This window comes from Phocoena phocoena, chromosome 10, assembly GCF_963924675.1.
Source record: "Phocoena phocoena chromosome 10, mPhoPho1.1, whole genome shotgun sequence".
NCBI lineage: Eukaryota > Metazoa > Chordata > Mammalia > Artiodactyla > Phocoenidae > Phocoena > Phocoena phocoena.
Genome location: NC_089228.1, coordinates 41,660,355 through 41,677,339, shown reverse-complemented (window position 1 = coordinate 41,677,339; position 16,985 = coordinate 41,660,355). Strand labels below are relative to the sequence as shown.

The 16,985-nt window shown below is 49.2% G+C and overlaps 1 protein-coding gene across 5 annotated transcripts in view; it reads right to left on the bottom strand.

The window, feature by feature from the left end:
- Window positions 1–291: 291 nt before the first annotated feature.
- The window catches only part of SLC6A20 (solute carrier family 6 member 20), a 39,442-nt gene continuing 22,748 nt past the window's right edge, over window positions 292–16,985 (bottom strand). For 2 of the 5 annotated variants that reach the window (XM_065885269.1, XM_065885272.1), the window contains 7 exons: window positions 16,720–16,830; window positions 15,526–15,767; window positions 14,165–14,327; window positions 4,949–5,153; window positions 3,309–3,468; window positions 2,030–2,195; window positions 418–567 (listed from right to left, as the gene is read on the bottom strand). In XM_065885269.1, the coding sequence (XP_065741341.1) occupies window positions 418–567; window positions 2,030–2,195; window positions 3,309–3,468; window positions 4,949–5,153; window positions 14,165–14,327; window positions 15,526–15,767; window positions 16,720–16,830 (1,197 nt within the window). Of the gene's footprint in view, window positions 568–2,029; window positions 2,196–3,308; window positions 3,469–4,948; window positions 5,154–14,164; window positions 14,328–15,525; window positions 15,819–16,719; window positions 16,831–16,985 lie in introns of all 5 variants that reach the window. The other 3 variants (XM_065885273.1, XM_065885270.1, XM_065885271.1) reach the window with 3 other exon arrangements.

The following is a 16,985-nucleotide window of genomic DNA, read 5'->3' as shown; positions in this document are numbered from 1 at the left end:
TAGTTAAAAAACTCCTTTTCAAAATTCTCTAAAAATGAATGCCCGGATCTCACCAGAAAACATTCCTTAAATTTTATCCCATAAAAACTGTAGTCAAATTTCAGCTCCCGGTGTGCCCTACTTCTAGGACTTTGCTAGAGTCGAGCAGTTGTCTTCAAGACTGGCTGTGAGAATTCTGCCTCCGTGGTGACAGGGAGGAAGCACCGTGTGTGACTCTGGGGGTGGCGGGTGGGGTGTGTGTCCTGCTGAGGGAGTAGTCTTTCTTTTCACCTTCCTAATCCTTTCTAGACTCGAGAACACGATGGGCTGAGTGCTTCCGGAGTCAGTATTTCCAAAAGCAGCCGAGGCGGCTCCATCTGTACGTAAGTGGCTGTAAGATAGTGAGCGGCTGACGGCAGTCTCGGGGAAGCCCAGCTCTCAGGCCACGGAGGCTGTGTCTCCCTGCTTGAGGTGGCGCACGATGAAAGTCCCCAGGGCCCCCAGGGGGATGCACATGGTAGAGGAGGCCACGAGCAGCCCAATGATGGCCAGTGCATACGGGGGGTAGTCCTTGGTCACAAGCTGGCCCTGAAGAAGGAACCTGAGTGTCAGAAGAGAAAGAACCTCCCGTGCGGAGCCTTCTGAGGGCACCACCCCTCCGGGCCTCAGGCTCTTCAGTGGGAGGAAGAGAGCATCTGCGGCCGGGCATCCTTACACCCGGGGCCACCCCAGCTCTGCGTGCAGGTCACTAGTGGCTCTGCTGGGCAGACTAACTCCCCCTGTGCGTACTGTTTGGAGCTACCTGGCAAGAGCAACCACGAGAATAATCCAAGGCTTATGTTCAAGGCAGCAGCAGGGCACCTAAACGTAGGGGCTACCTGTCCAGTACAGCAGCCATCAGGCATAGGTGGCCATTGAGCACTGGGAATGTGGCTGGGGATGCGCAAGAAGTGAATTTTAAATTCTGTTGAAATTTCAGTAGCCACATGTGGTTATTAGCTTCTGTGTCCAGCCGCACAGCTCTCCTCTCGGGAGAAGTGTTGATGGAAGAATGATGGATGTTTCCGTAAATGCAAAACTGATGAGAAACCAGTTGAGGCCCAAAAGCCACTAAATGCTACACTACCTTTCCACAAAGGAACCAGAGGACAGCTAAATCCAGGGAGCAGGTACTTGCTGTCAACCAAAGCACATATGGTTTGTAAACCAAAATGCCACCCGGAGTGTGGCCGCGGGAACCAACCCACAGACTTCTGTTGCTTGTCTGTTACTCATTGTGTTCTGTGTGACGAGTACAGGAAGTGGGAGGAAACATAAATGATTTTAGCAGTTTGACAGCATATAATCCTGTGTCTGCTGAATCTGATACATATTTGGTGCTTGTATTTGCTCTACCACCTTTTTTTTTTTTTTAAAGGAATTCACTGTTAATTGCATTTTCCAAAAGTATCAGGCTGCACACCCTGCTCCTCCACTGCAGGGTGGGAAGCCCTGCTCGGCACCACTGCCAGAACCAGACGCAGTGGCGCCTTCCCAGCCCTGGTGCAGTGTGGAGTGTGTGGACTGGAGCACGGGCCCCGTGCACCCTGTCTGCACACACACCATATGCTAAGAGGCAGCATCTTCTATCCACAGGGAAAGAAATCCAAATTGGTCAGTTGTATTACTTTCCTTAAAAAGTAAATCTTTTTTATGAGAGTGTGTCTGTGCAAGGACAGCCAAGGCTGACCCTCAGGCCCGGTGCCGTGATACGGCTGTCCAGGTTGTTAAAACACTGATGTGCTGCCCTCTGCTGGGTGAGCAGATGCAGCCCAGCCTCCTGAGTGCCCCTCTCAGTCCCCGGTTCTGTCCTAGCAACTCCAGTGTAAACGCCAGTCCCTGCCCCACCCAGCTCCTCAGGGGCCATGCCCTCCAGCCTTGCTTGGCCTTGCCTGAGTGGCCTCAGTGGACAGAGGCCACCAGGAAGTTCTGGATGGAATCTCACTCTCTTCACTGCAGCCCATGTTGAAAAACTCACAGCCCAGCTCCTGGGCTGAGTATTTTTACATACCTGGGAGGCGTCCCAGGCTTGGTACTGCAGGGTCCCTGTGATGATGTAGTCACTCAGGTAGAAGACAAAGAGGCTGATGATGAGCAGCGGGCTCACGCCGCCCCACATGGCCTTCCAGTACCAGTTCAGAGCGTGTCCAGTCATAGCCTTAAGGTCGCTTTCGAATCTGTTCGGAAGTGGGGAGAGAAAGCTTGGATTATCCATGCTGTTGGCGCCAGGCAGTCCAGGCCACACCTCCTCCTCTGCTCAGGAAGATTCTGTGCTGGGCGCCACTGATGTCTGAACACGACCACTGGGCGGTCTCTGATTCCTTCTGGGGGTCTTGGGGGCAGGGAGGGAAGAAGGGCTGAGGCCGCCACAGAGGGGGCAAAGCAACCATCCATAGGTGAGTGGACATCAGAGGCCATGCTCCTGGTGCCGGCCTTCAGCTGGAGGCTGGCTGTACACCAGAGGGCCTGGCGGGGCGCCTGTGAAGCCAGTCCTCAACACCAGGGGACCCCGAGGGCAGCCCCGCTCCACCCCTCCCACCCTGCCGTCAGCAACTCTCCTTCCCCCTAGATATGCCCCCACAGGGGAATCGCTTTTGTCCCCTGGAACCAGAGCAGGTTTTCTGGGGCAGAGGGAAAACCTGAAGGAAGCAGAAGCACTTTGGCCCTGACCCGTTGGAGCTGGCATGGAGTGCTGCTTCCCAAGTGTAGCTGCCTGCAGCCCACCATTGGGATTCCCATCGTCTGTGGGCTCTTTTTAGCAATAGCATGCCAATATATCCGTTTTACCAGGGATTGGATAGTCTAATCATATTTTTCTGCCCCCCCACCCCACATAGAAATGAGGATGGAAAGTATCTCAGCACTTTGAGAAATGCTGACCCAGCCACCTCCCCGTTTCCCAGGGGAGGGGACCGAGGTCCAGGGCTGTGATGTGACTTGCCTGAGGGCACCCAGGCCCAGCATCCGGATTGGTGTCTTACCGCCAGTCCCGGGCCTTTGAAACTGCTCCCCACGGCAGAAGAGGCAGCCATGGGGGAGGGGAGGGGGCCGGGTGAGACTGTCACAGCAGGAACCACAGCCCCTGCCTCTCCTGGACCCTGCAGCGTGTCCATCACCACCTGCCCCCCCTGCTGCCACTGACCTAGCAGGAGCCTGGGCTGTAGACCACAAAGACCCACGTGCATAATGTGAACACCTGGGACTCTCGAAACTACATGTGGCAGAAAGTGTTGTGAGGCGTGGCCTTCACGGGTGGGTTTCCTGGGCGGCGGGCGGGGCAGGCCTCCTACCTCCTCAATCCGTACAGGTAGCACACGGCGGCCGCCTCCACCAGGACAATGAGCAGCAGGGGCAGCGTGGCGGCGTAGTCATTGAAGATGTCGAACCAGTAGTTGCCGGCCTCCACGGTGAACACCAGGCCGATGGCACAGCTGACGAGGCACACCAGACCTAGGAGCACAGACCGCCTGCTCACCCGCCTGTGCACCCAGCTTTCTCCGGGGCCCAAGAGCCATGGACCCTGCGGAGGCGCTGGCCACTCAGTTCATCCTCGTGGGCTGGCCTCTCTGCACGTGTGCGCCACGTGTGTGTGTTGGGCAGCGTGGGGCAAAGGTGTTGCGAGGAGTGTCAGCAGGACTTCCTGCTGCTAATTCGTGGAGCCGTCCAGTAGTGGGGAATCAAACTCGGTGGAAAAGAGAAACTTGGAGGCGTTGCTGTCTAGGGGAATCTCACCCAATCTATGGGTCTGGTGACTGTTTATCCCAGCAACTCAGCCACTAAGCTCATGGGAAGTGAATCAGGGGAGGAGATTTGAGCTGCAGGGCACCCCTCACAGGACCCCCTAGAGTGGATTCACATCTGACCAGAAGAGAGGAGTAGGGAGGGGAAGAGAAGAAACAAATGCTTACCCAACTGCTACTGCGCCCCAGGCACTTGCCATGCAGTGGAGCCTTTAGCTTCTGGGGCAGGTTATCAGGAGCCCCCTTCTACAGAGGGGGAAGCCAAGGCTCAGAGATGTCGGGTAACTTTCCCAACATTCCACAGCACAGAAAGAAAGTTGGAATTCAGACACAGGCCCTTCTGTCTCCAGAACCGAAGCTCTGGCTCCAGTCTCTGCTGCCTCCCTTGGGCACCCCACAAAGTATTAGATTCTAAAGCTCCCACCTGCCCTTTCCATGGCCACAGCCTACACTACCAGCCAGTGAGCCCCACTGCTGTCCTGAGGCGGACACAAGGAGAACAGGCTCTGTGCGGGAGGGGAGGCTCACATAATGCTGGCTCCTGAGGGCAGGGAGGCTAAGCGCTAGAGGGCTCTGGTGGGAGCGGGGTTTGATGTGGGCTGGGACGAGGGGTTCTGGATGTGGGGGTGAGGAGTCACGGTTCTCTGGACACTGCCAGGTTGCACTGGCGCAGATGGGTGGTGGAGTGAAGTGGAGAGGCAGGCCTGGATAAACAGGTTCTTGCCCCCACAAGGCAAAGGTCTGCCAACTGCAGAATGGGTAGATGAATTGTGGTGTATGGTCTTAGGCTGGATTATTACACGGACAGGAAAGAGGATGGGGATGGGGGCGTACTGATGGGGCAGGAGCAGGGAGGGGCTCTCTGGTGCGAGAAATGTACGTGTTGTTGTTATGCTTCAGTCAACACAAAGACAAAAGCAGGTTCTCTGCTAGCCTGGAGAGCTTTGAGGGCCGTGTCGGGGGGTTTGGCCTTTGCCAAGGTTGGGGTGACCACTTCACTCCCCTGTGATGTGGAGAACCAGATGCATGGGGTGAATCATGTGTACCAGGTCCCAGATTGCCCGAGAGGAGAGAGCCATGGCAGGACCCTGGTGAGGCTGCTGCGGCCTCTCGCTGAGCCTGCGGCCCCTGAGGAGACTCCTCCCTCTGCTCACTTCCCCGAGCCCCGCCGCCTTTGCTGACCCACTCACCTGAGATTGCCTCTTTGGGCAGGTAGCTGGAGATGACCTTGCTGTCGGTCAGAGGGGTGAGGATGGCGGCCGTGTTCCCCAGCATGCTTCCAATGCCCAGCATCAGCAGCATGAAGAAGTAGAGCACCGACCACAGCTGGGACACCTCCATGTTTTTAATGGCCTCTGTGTAGACGATGAAGGCCAGGCCGGTTCCCTGGACGGCCTGCCCACAGGATGAAGACACCAGTTACACACCCGGGGGACTTAGGACTTCTTCCCCAGGTGCTAAGCTACTTGGGGAACCTGAGAATCAGCCATGAGAAGCCACATTCTGAGGTTGGATCTTCCATCTGCACACCAGCCCACTGAGGGTAAGCTGGGCTGGATAGAAATGCGAGCTGTCAGGAGCCCTTATTTGCAAAGTGTGAGGAGACACCTCAGTCAACTTGGAACACTGAGTTCCTCTCTCCTGCCCCAACTCACATCATTATGGATAAAGTATAGTAAGATAATGGTTGCATAATTTCTTTTTCCTGTATCATGACTGACTGGGTGTTCCGGGAGCTGAGATAGTGGAGCCACAGCTACAGGATCCAGAATGGTGGGGAGCTGGCCTGGTCGGCAGGCAACCAAGTGGGCAGGCTGCTCAGAGGCCAGATGCCTGCGGCGGTAACGCTGCTGTAGGGATACTGAACTGTGGAAATAGAGCCTCAGCTCCTGGTTGAAAGGGCTTATGGGTGGGGGGGGGGAGCACCCCCTGGCTGCCAGTAGCAGAAGCAGCAGAAGCAAACACTGGGGAAGGCTTCCATTGCAGGTCTGAATTGGGTTACCTGTAAGACCACCAGAGATGATCAAGCGGTGAGCTTGCAACCCGAGATTTATAAACTGACCAGAAAACATGCCACTATGAGTGAAGAGTCAGCAGGAATAAGAACTAAGATTTCAGCACCCTTCCCCTGGAACGGCGGATGCTGGACTGTCAGATTCAAAATACAGGTCAGCTCAGCAGCGTCCCAACGGGGACAGTGGTGTCCGTCCGCCCTGGGTGCAGACCATAAGGGAGTGATCACTTGCAGAGAATTTAAGAACAACAACAGAACCTACTAAAGGTGGCCTGCTTTTTATTACCATGAGCCGACAGCGCTAAGCAGTGTCACTGATAATACATGCCCCCAGAAGACAGCTGGGATGCAATCAAATAAAATAGCAAGCGTGCCCGTCAATACAGACACTGTTGTATAAAATAACAGTAGCATCCAATTTATCAGTTTAAAAAGAATTGGGAACTTCCCTGGTGGCTCAGTGGTTAAGAATCCACCCACCAATTCAGGGGACACGGGTTCGAACCCTGGTCCGGAAAGATTCCACAAGCCACAGAGCAACTATGCCCGTGCGCCACAACTATTGAGCCCACACGCCTACAGCCCATGCTCTGCAACAATAAAAGCCACCGCAATGAAAAGCCCGGTCCTCATACCGCAGAGAAGAGTAGCCCCCCACTCCCCACAACCCCACGCACAGCATCAAAGACCCAATGCAGCCAAAAAAAGAAATCTGTTAACCTTTAAAAAATAAAAAGAATTGGACACAAAAGGTACTTAAAACAAGAGGGGTGAGTGAAAGTGTCTGAAAGTCCTTGTACTGTTTGGGAGGGAACTCAAGGTATAGTTTAAACTTTGTTAAAGATTCATGGAAAAATTCAAGTGGAAAAAAGTCTAAATAAATCAGTAACCACACAATTTTTGGGCACTGAGCCAAACTCAAAAAGTAAGTGAGGAAAATTCCCAGGTGCCAGAAACAAAAAGGAAATTTGAACTGAGCAGGAACACAAGTAGGCCTCAGAAGTCATCTGAACAGGATCCAGGCCTTAAAGGCAGGGGCTGAGGTCTGGGGATCTGACACCCTGGTAGGGAGGGTCGTGCCACAGGTCAGTGTAAGCAGGGAGGAAGGAATAACAAAGTGTTGCCTCATCCACGAAATGACCTGGAATGGCTCCACCTATGAAATCAAAGGGCCAAAAAAACTCCAAGGTACCTTACTGGCAAGCAGAGCTATGGGCCTTTACTGTTCCCTCTTCCTGAAAGGCATTCTCTAGAGACACTTTCTAGAAGTATTTACATTAAATATAAGAATTAGACAAACATGCCCACTCTCATTTGCACTTCCACTGTGCTAGAAAAAAATTCCTAGGATCCGCAGGTGCCATAAGAATTACATAGAAACGTAAAGCAAATATATAGAAAAATACGAGAATAAGAATTCATCAAGGTTGCTAGATAAAAGACCAACACAAAAACCGTTAGCTTTCTTTTGCAACGAAAACCAGCAATGGTAGGAATTGGGAAATGAACACTATTTACAATAGGAACAAAACAATAAGGTTCATAGACATAAAGGTAAATCAAAGATCTGCCAGGATTTTGTGGAGAAAAATTAGTTGCAGAATATAAAAGAAGACTTCAGTGAATGATGAGAAAAAGCCTGTTCCTAAATCAGAAGTCACAGTTGAAAAAAATAGATTGTTCCCAAATTATATTACAGAGTCAGTGCAATTCTAATAAAAGTTAAAGGGATTTCCCACCCCCCAGTGGAACTTGTCAAATTGACCTGAAAATCAATGTGAAAAAAAAGGTCCTAGGGACTTCCCTGGTGGCATAGTGGATAAGACTCCACACTCCCAATGCACAGGGCCTGGGTTCTATCCCTGGTCAGGGAACTAGATCCCACATGCATGCCGCAACCAAGGAGCACGTGAGCCTTAACTAAGGAGCCCACGTGCCGCAACTGAGGAGCCTGCCTGCCTCAACTAAGAGCTGGTGCAACCAAATATTAAAAAAAAAAAAAAAAGTCCTAGAATAATGCTGCTAAAATGGCCACACTATGCAAAAGCAATCTACAGATTTAATGAGATCCTTATCAAATTATGCATGGCATTTTTCACAGACCAGAATAATCCTTTATATGGAACCAAAAAAGACCCAGAATTGCCAAAGCAATCCTGAGGAAAAAGAACACAGCAGGAGACACAACCCTCCCAGACTTCAGAAAATACTACTAAGCTACAGTAAAGAAAACAATGTCATGGTCACAAAAACAGACATATGGATCAATGGAACAGAACACAGAGGCCCGAAATAAACCTACACACCTACAGTCAATTAATCTTCAACAAAGAAAGCAAGAATATACAATAGAGAAAAGACAGTCTTTTCAGCAAGTAGTGTTGGAAGCTGAACAGCCGCAAATAAAGTTAGAACACACCCTCACGCCATACACAAAAATAAGCTCAAAAGGGATTAAAGTCTTAAATACAAGATATGACATGATAAAACCCCAGAAGAGAACATAGGCAAAACATTCTGTGACATAAATCATACCATTTTCTTAGGTCAGACTCAAGGCAACAGAAATAAAAGCAAACCTACCAATGGACCCAATCAAACAAAGATTTTGCACATCGAAGGAAACCATGAACAAAAAGACAACTATGGACTAGGAGAAAATATTTCAAAATGATGCAACCTACAAGGGCTAAATCTCAAAGATATACAAACAGCATGTACGACTTGACAACAAAACAACCCAATCAAAAAAAATGGAAAAAAGACCTAAAACATTTCTCCAAAAAAAAGTATATGTATATATATATATATAGCCAAAAGGCACAAGGAAAGAGTTCAACGTATATAATTATGACACAAATACAAATCAAAACTACAAATTATCACCTCTGCAGTACGAAGGACAATCAGCCTGGTCAAAAAACCCCAAAAAGTCTACATACAATAAATACAGGACAGTGTCTGAAGAACAAGGAACCCCTGGTTAGTGGGAAGGTAAATTGGTAACAGCACAATGGACAGCAGGAGGGAAGGTCCTTAAATAATGAAAAATAGAGCTCCCATAAGGTCCAGCAATAACACTCCTGGGCAAATATCTGTAGAAAACCATCCTTCAAATACACACATGGCCCCAACAGTCGTTGAGGTAAGATTTACAGTAGCCGAGGCATCGAAACTACTGAAATGTCCATCGAGTTGAATGAATGGATAAAGAAACGCCATACGTGTGCACAGTGGACTATTAGCCAGAAAACAGAAATCATGCCATTTGCAGCAACATGGATGGATCAGGAGATGATCTAACTAAGTCCAGTAAGTCAGAGTAAGACAAATATATGATATCACTTACAGGTGGAATCTAAAAAAGGATACAGATGAACTAATTGACAAAACAAAAACAGACTCACAGCCTTAGATAAGTAATTTAGAGTTACCAAAGGGGGAAGTTGCAGAGGGGGGCGACAGAAATTAGGAGGTTGGGATTAATACACACTAATATGTATGTATATATATAATTATAAAACAGATAATCAATGAGCACCTACTGGAGAGCACAGGGACTTCTACTCAACACTCAGTAATAACCTATGTGGGAAAAGAATCCGAAAGAGAATAGGTTCGTTCTTTTATATGTATACCTGAATCAAGCTGCTGTAAAACTCAAACACAGCATTGTAAATCACCCATACTCTAATAGAAAATAAAAAATAAATTTAAAAAAGAGGGAAAAAATGCAGACTATATTGCCCTGACGCCTCGGTGACCAGGACTGGTGTCACATTCTTGGAGCCTGAGCAGGCTTGGGATCCACGGCTGAGCTGTCATGGGGCTGAGGGAGCTGGGGAGGATGTGCCAGCAAACGAGCCCCACCCTTGTATCTGTGGTGCCTGGTCCCCTCTGCGTGGGACTACAATCTCCGGATCCACACGGGTCCTCCTACTGCTGAAGCAAGCCTAGTGCACCCAAAGGATGGTGGACCTGCTGGGAGGAAAGAGCTGTGAAAAGACACCGGATCTCCACGGCTCCTGCTGGTGGGGTTCCCACCTCCAGCCTCCTTCCTTAGAGACGCCCCACCTACGAACCATGGCACCATCAGCATAGCACTACTGTAGGGGTTGGGAATCAGTCTGCAGGGTGAGGGGGGTGGGAAGTATCCAGACACAGGCCCTTGGGGTTTTCTTCCGGCGTTTTCCATGTAATTTAGAACCCAGGAACACAGCTTTCTCTAAGCCTATGGTTGCCCGAGTTACCAGAGTGGGGCATGAAGAAGTGCTGCCGCCTTGTGGCCGCTTCTCATAACAACATCCTTAAAACACTGCTCATGGTCGCTTAATATTCACAAGGCCTGCGGGGCACTAAATGATCCCTGCTCTCAAGAAATGTCCTGTTGTAGGTAACGGAAAAAGAACTCAAAACAGGGCCGACTTTCAAAACAATTTCAAGAGATTAACTTTACTCACCCTGTTGTGGTTTTTTGTTTGTTTTAAAGCACGTGAAAAGATGTTCAGCGTCGCCAACGAGTAGAAAAATGGAAATCAAAATGACAACGAGTTATCCCCTGGCACCAATCATCAAAAATTCTCCAAAGAATAAATGCAGCAGAGGACGTGGAGAAAGGGGAACCCAACAATGCTGCTGGGAGGAAGGTAAATTGGTAATAGCCACAATGAAGAGCAGTAGGGAAGGTCCTTAAAAACTGAAAAATAGAGCTCCCATAATCTCCAGCAATCCCACTCCTGGGCAAATATCCGGAGAAAACCATCTTTCAAATACACACATGCACCCCAATGGTCATTGCAGTAAGATCTACGATAGCCGAGGCATCAAAACTACCGAAAATCCACCGAGATTAATGAATGGATAAACAAGACGCACTACATATACACAGTGGACTATTTCCCAGCCAGAAAACACAATGAAATCATGCCATTTGCACCAGCATGGATGGATCAGGAGATGATCTCACTAGGTCCAGTAACTCAGACACAGTAAGACAAATATCATATGATATCACTTACACGTGGAATCTAAAATCAGATACAAATGAAATAACTGACAAAACAAAAACAGAAACAGCTTTAGAAAAGAAATTCAGAGTTGCCAAAGGGGGAAGTTGCAGAGCGGGGAGAGAGAAATTAGAAGGTTGGGATTAACACATACACACTAATATATGCGTATATATATATATGTATATATGTGTATATATATATACACACACACACACACATATATATGTATAAAAATAGATAACCAGTGAGGACCTACTAGAGAGCACAGGGACCTCTACTCAACACTCAGTAATAACCTATGTGGGAATAGAATCTGAAAGAGAACAGGTACATGTATAACTAAATCAAGCTGCTGTAAAACTCAAACACAGCACTGTAAATCAACCATACTCCAACAGAAAGTAAAAATTCAATTTAAAGAAAAAAGAGGGAAAAAACGCCTACTATATTGCCCTGAGGCTTCGGTGACCTGGGCTGGTGTCACATCCCTGGAGCCTGAGCAGGACTGGGTCCCAAGTCTGGAGTATGCTGGGGCGGAGGGAGCTGGGCAGGATGTGCCAGCAAACGAGCCCCACCCCTTGGACCTGTGGTGCCTGGTCCCCTCTGCATGGGACCATAATCTCCAGATCCAGGCAGGTCCTCCTACAGCTGAAGCAAGCCTAGTGCACCCAAAGGACGGTGGACCCTCTGGGTAGGAAGAGCTTTGAAAAGTCACCTGGTCTTCATGGGTTTGGTGGTGGGGTTCCCACCTCTAGCCTTGTTCCTTAGAGGCGCCCCCTGTATGTACCACAGCACCATCTGCATAGCACTTTTGCAGGGGTTGGGGATCAGTCTGTGCGGTGAGGGGATGAAGTAACGAGACGAGATGTAAACCCTCGGGGTTTTCTTCGGGCATTTTCCATGTAATTTACAACACAGGAATACGACTTTCTCTAAGTCTCTGGTTGCTGGAGTTACCAGAGTGGGGCATGAGGAAATGCTGCCGCCTTGTGGCCGTTTCTCATAACAACATCTTTAAAAGGGGGCTTATGGGCAATTAATATTCCCAAAGCCTGCGGGGCAGTAAATGACCCCTGGTCTAAAGAAATGTCCTGTTGTAGGTAACAGAAAAAGAATTCAAAACAGGGCCGACTTTCAAGAAGCCAGTTTCAAGAGTTTACCTTTACTCACACTGTTAAAAAAAAAAAAAAAAGCACAGGGATATTCAACATCGCTAATTATTAGAGAAATGCAAATCAAAACTTGGACAAGGTATTATCTTGCACCCGTCAGAATGGCCATCAACAAACGTCCACGAAGCATAAATGCAGAATAGGGTGTGGAGAAAAGGGAAGCTGCCTACACGCTGCTGGTGGGAATGGAAATTTGTGACAGCCACTATGGCGGACAATCTGCAGCTTCTTTAAAAAACTAAAAATAGAGCCACCATACGATCCTGCAGTCCCAGTCACGGGCGTAGTCCCAGAGAGCACCGTCATTCGGAAAGACACACGCACCCAACCTTTACTGCCACACTGTTTACAATAGCCAAGACATGGAAGCAACCAGAATGTCCATTGACAGAGGAATGGATAGAAAAGATGTGAATATATGCGACGGAATATTACTGAGCCATAAAAATTGAAATAATGCCATTTGCAGCAACAAGGATGGACCTAGAGATTATCATACTAAATGAAGTCAGACAGATAACGACAAATATCATGACATCATTTACAGGTGGAATCTGAAAACTGATACAAATGTACCAATTTACAAAACAGAAACAGACTCTCAGATTTAGAAAAGAAACTTAACAGTTACCAAATGGGAAAAGTGGGGTGGAGGAGGTATAACTTGGGAGGTTGTGATTAACATATACGCACTAATATATATAAAAGAGATACCAATAAAGACCTACTCTGTAGCACAGGGAATTCTACTCAACACCCTTTAATAACCTATAGGGGAAAAGAATCTGAAAAAGAATAGATCTGTATCTACGTATAACTGAATCAGGTTGCTGGATGTCTAAAACAAACACAAGAGTGTAAATCAACTATACCCCAATATAAAATTAAATTAAATTCAACAAAGTTTGAAAAACTAAATATGACAAATGAACTTATCTATGAAAGAGAATAGACTTGTGGTTGCCTAGCGGGGTTGGGGGAGGGTTTGATTGGGGGTTTCGGACCTGCAGATGGAAACTATACATATAGAATGGATAAACCAGAAGGTAGTATTCTACAGCACAGGGAACTATATTCAATATCCTGTAATATCCCATAGCGGAAAAGAATATGAAAAAGAATATATATGTATAACTGACTCACTTTGATGTATGTAAGAAAGTAACACAATACTTCAATTGTTAAAAGAAAAAAAAAGTTGCCAGCATAGCAAATATAATTCTGTAAAATATAAATAAAGGTGATTTTAGTAGCAAAAGTTTTTTGGAAAAACCCAAATGTCTATCAGTAAGGGAATCCATAGGGAACTCCCTGGTTGTCCAGTGGTTAGGACTTTGGGCTTCTACTGCCGCTGGCCTGGGTCCAGTAAATTGTAGGATATTTGAATGATGGAATAAAATGTAGCTCTTACAGGGCTTCCCTGGTGGCGCAGTGGTTGAGAGTCCGCCTGCAGATGCAGGGGACGTGGGTTCGTGCCCCGGTCCAGGAGGATCCCACATGCCGCGGAGCGGCTGGGCCCGTGAGCCGTGGCCGCTGGGACTGCGCATCCGGAGCCTGTGCTCCGCGGCGGGAGAGGCCACAGCAGAGAGAGGCCCGCGTACCGCAAAAAAAAAAAAGAAGGTTCTGGCCTCTGGGGAGTAGTGAAAGCTTTGGAGACAGTAACAAAAGGGATTTTATCTTTATCCTTGAAATGTTTTTTTTTACATAAAAAAAATTGGAGCCCACAATGACAAAATATTTACAATTTTTCATTCTGAGAGGTGGATAGATGTGTTTGTTATATTATTCTTTATACTTTCCTCTATTTTTCAATTTTAAAAAGAAAATTTAAAGGAAGAAAGGACACAGGGAACCCAAAGGAACTGTGTAGAGACTGGGATTCCCGTGCAGCACTCCGGGAGACTAGTGGGCAGAGTTCTCGGCCTCTAAGAGGCACAAGGAAGGAGATACATATATAGATATATTTTGTTGTTGTTTTGGTTTTTTTGTTTGTTTTCACACCACGCACAGCATGTGGGATCTTAGCTCCCCGACCAGGGATCAAACCCATGCCCCCCTGCAGTGAAAGCGTGGAGTCTTAACCATTGGACTGCCAGGCAAGTCCCGAGTTTTCCCTGATTTTCACGGGGTGTGCATACCCCTCAAGTTGCACTTTCTCTAGAACAGCTCCCAAAGGGCCCGAAGCTCCCAAAGACCTTGCCAGCACCTTACCGTTTCCAGCTCCGATTCCAAGCTGCAGTTTTTAATCTGTGGGAACACCTCGCTGTACTTGCTGGGGTAGGCAGACGCCAGGTAACTTTTCACCTCCTCCAGGTTGCTGACTGTCAAAAAGCCATCTTCAAGGTCGAAAGAATTGGTCAGCAGCAGAATCACCCTGCAGAGCAGAGCAGCCGATTAACCTTCGCTGATTACAGAACCCTCTGCCTCTTCGGATTAGGTGAGGTTGCTCCAGCAAAGGGAATCTGTTGACTGGTGAGCTTTTAAAGGGCAGAGTGATTGTGAACGGCTTTGAAGAAGCCTCAGATAGGAACAGTGATGATCAAAGGAACCAAACCCCCGCAGCTGGGCTGTTTTAACCTCTGGACCAACACTGTCTGACAGAACTTCCTGTGGTGATTGGAACGTTCTCCATCAGTGCTGCCCGATATGGTGCCCACTGGACACGTGGCCACTGAGGACTCTGATGAGGCCAGTGCAACTGAGGAACTGATTTAAAAGAACTTACATTGAAATGGAAACCAATTTAAATCAAAATTTCAATCAATTTAAAGTTTTAGTTAATTTTTTTTAACTTATTTTGTTTTTGGCTGCACTGGGTCTTCATTGCTCCACACAGGCTTTCTCTAGTTGCGGTGAGCGGGGGCTACTCTTCGTTGCAGTGCACGGGCTTCTCATTGCAGTGGCTTCTCCTGTTGCAGTGCACGGGCTCTAGGCTTGCGGGCTCTAGATTGCAGGCTCAGTAGTTGTGGTGCACAGGCTTAGTTGCTCCGTGACATTTGGGATCTTCCCGGACCAGGGCTCGGACCCGTGTCCCCTGAATTGGCAGGCGGATTCTCAACCAATGCACCACCAGGGAAGTCCCCCAAATTTTAGTTAATTTTAAATCAATTTACATTTAAATGTTTACACTAGCCCCTTGTGGCTAGTGACCACTGTATTGGACAGCATACCTTCTGGATGCTGTTTCTTATATTTTGGGTAAGGGGCAGCAGAAAGTAGGTCCTGCAATCTCCATGGCTCAGCTGGAGAGCTCTTGGTTACTTCTGAGGGGGGGAGATGGGGTAGAAGAAGCTAAGGTTTATCTGTTGAATGCCCTATTGGCACTAAGTGCTCTGAATACACAAAACTGCCCTCATTCCTTCAGGCAGACGCCGGCTTGCCTTATGCTCATCAGCTGCCGGTGGTTCTGATTTGAACCCTGGATTGAGGACAGCAAAGCCTGTGCCCTTTGCCCCACACCCCTTGACTTATGGTGTCTGCCTCCTCCCAGAGACCCTTTCAGCTCGGGCCTTTAGAGGCTCACTCCCCCCCCCCCCTTGAGGCCTGGGGCCCACCGGATGACCCAGGCTTACTTGTTCAAGCAGCTTTCGTAGTTGAAGGTGGCCTTGAAGCCATAGATGGAGAAGGTGACGACGCTGGCAAAGATGGAGGTGGAACTGTTGATGATGGACACGATGACGGCGTGCTTCTGGCAGTTGTTGGAGGCCTCGTTGTAGCTGGCGAAGGCGATGAGGCTGCCGAACCCCAAGCCGAGTGAGAAGAAGATCTGGGTGGCTGCGTTGATCCAGGCCTTCGGGTTGGCCAGCTGCTCCATCTGGAAAGCCAGCAGGGACAAGACTGGAGAACCCCGGGTGGGAATCCCAGACTCCCAGATCAGCAGGGGGCAGGAGGCCCAGAGAGGGGAAGGAAATTGCCCATGGCACACAGCCAGCCAGATGCAGGCCTGGGGCCCGAACCCAGCTCTCCTGGCCCCACGCGTGCCCAGCCCGGTCCTCAGCAGATAAAACGCATCCTCTTGTCCTACCCTCCACTGCCTCTCACCCGCAGGAGGTGTGCAATTGAAAAGTGTAAGATAAAATAAGTTTTAAAGGTATTGAGCCCCTGACCCATGACCCAGGCACTGCACGGGCCTGGGCCTCCAGAAATGGCGGTGCTGGTGTCTAGGTCTGGGTTGTACCGCAGCACTAATGTTAGGGGGCATTTGGAATGTGATGGGGGCACTAATGGCAGGGTGCTGCCAAAGTCATTTTGTTTCCAGGGACCAGATTTGCTAAATGAATAACTTGTCCTGCCCCAAAGGCAATGGTGGCCTCCCTTGATTAGCATCAGCTGTGAGGTGACTGGGGAGCGGGGTGCCTGGGACTGGATCACGGTGAGCCCTGCGGAGTATGGATGCACCCCTGTCGGGAGCGGGGTGCATGAAGGTGCGAGCAGGAGGGTGAGCTGACTGGCATGACGCTCCTGGTAAACAGCTTGGTCCACAGGCTGGAGGGAGGGTTTGGGGTGAGACTGGGGTGAAGGCCAGATGTGGGGCTGGGGTAGCAAGAGGAGAGTGGACGGAAGATGTGATGCCCCAGAATTAGCAGGGCATAGGGACTGCCTGTCTGAGGACGGAATCCACGCCCCTCCACTGCCTGGCGGGCTCACACCCACCTTCCCCGGGTCCACTACTGTTCCCCCAACCCTTGGTCTTCCCCTTCCACCCATCCTGGAAGGTGGCAGGATGAATGGGGGTGCCCTCGGGACCCCTCCCCTCCAGCCCATACCTTGGGAGTGAACATGTATGCCAGGCCATTGGTGGCTCCGTGGAGCGTGAGGCCCCTGACCAGGTAGATGATGAGCACGCAGTAGGGCAGCAACGCAGTGAAGTACACCACCTGCGGGCAGCAGAGGGCAGGGTCAGCCTCCTGGAGATGCAGTGACTACAGGACCCTTTTGCCCAGGGCAGACCCGCCATCCCCACAAAAAACCATGGCACTGTCTTGGCTGCTCGGGCTACTGATAGCTGGAAAGGTATCGAGAGTCTTGGTCA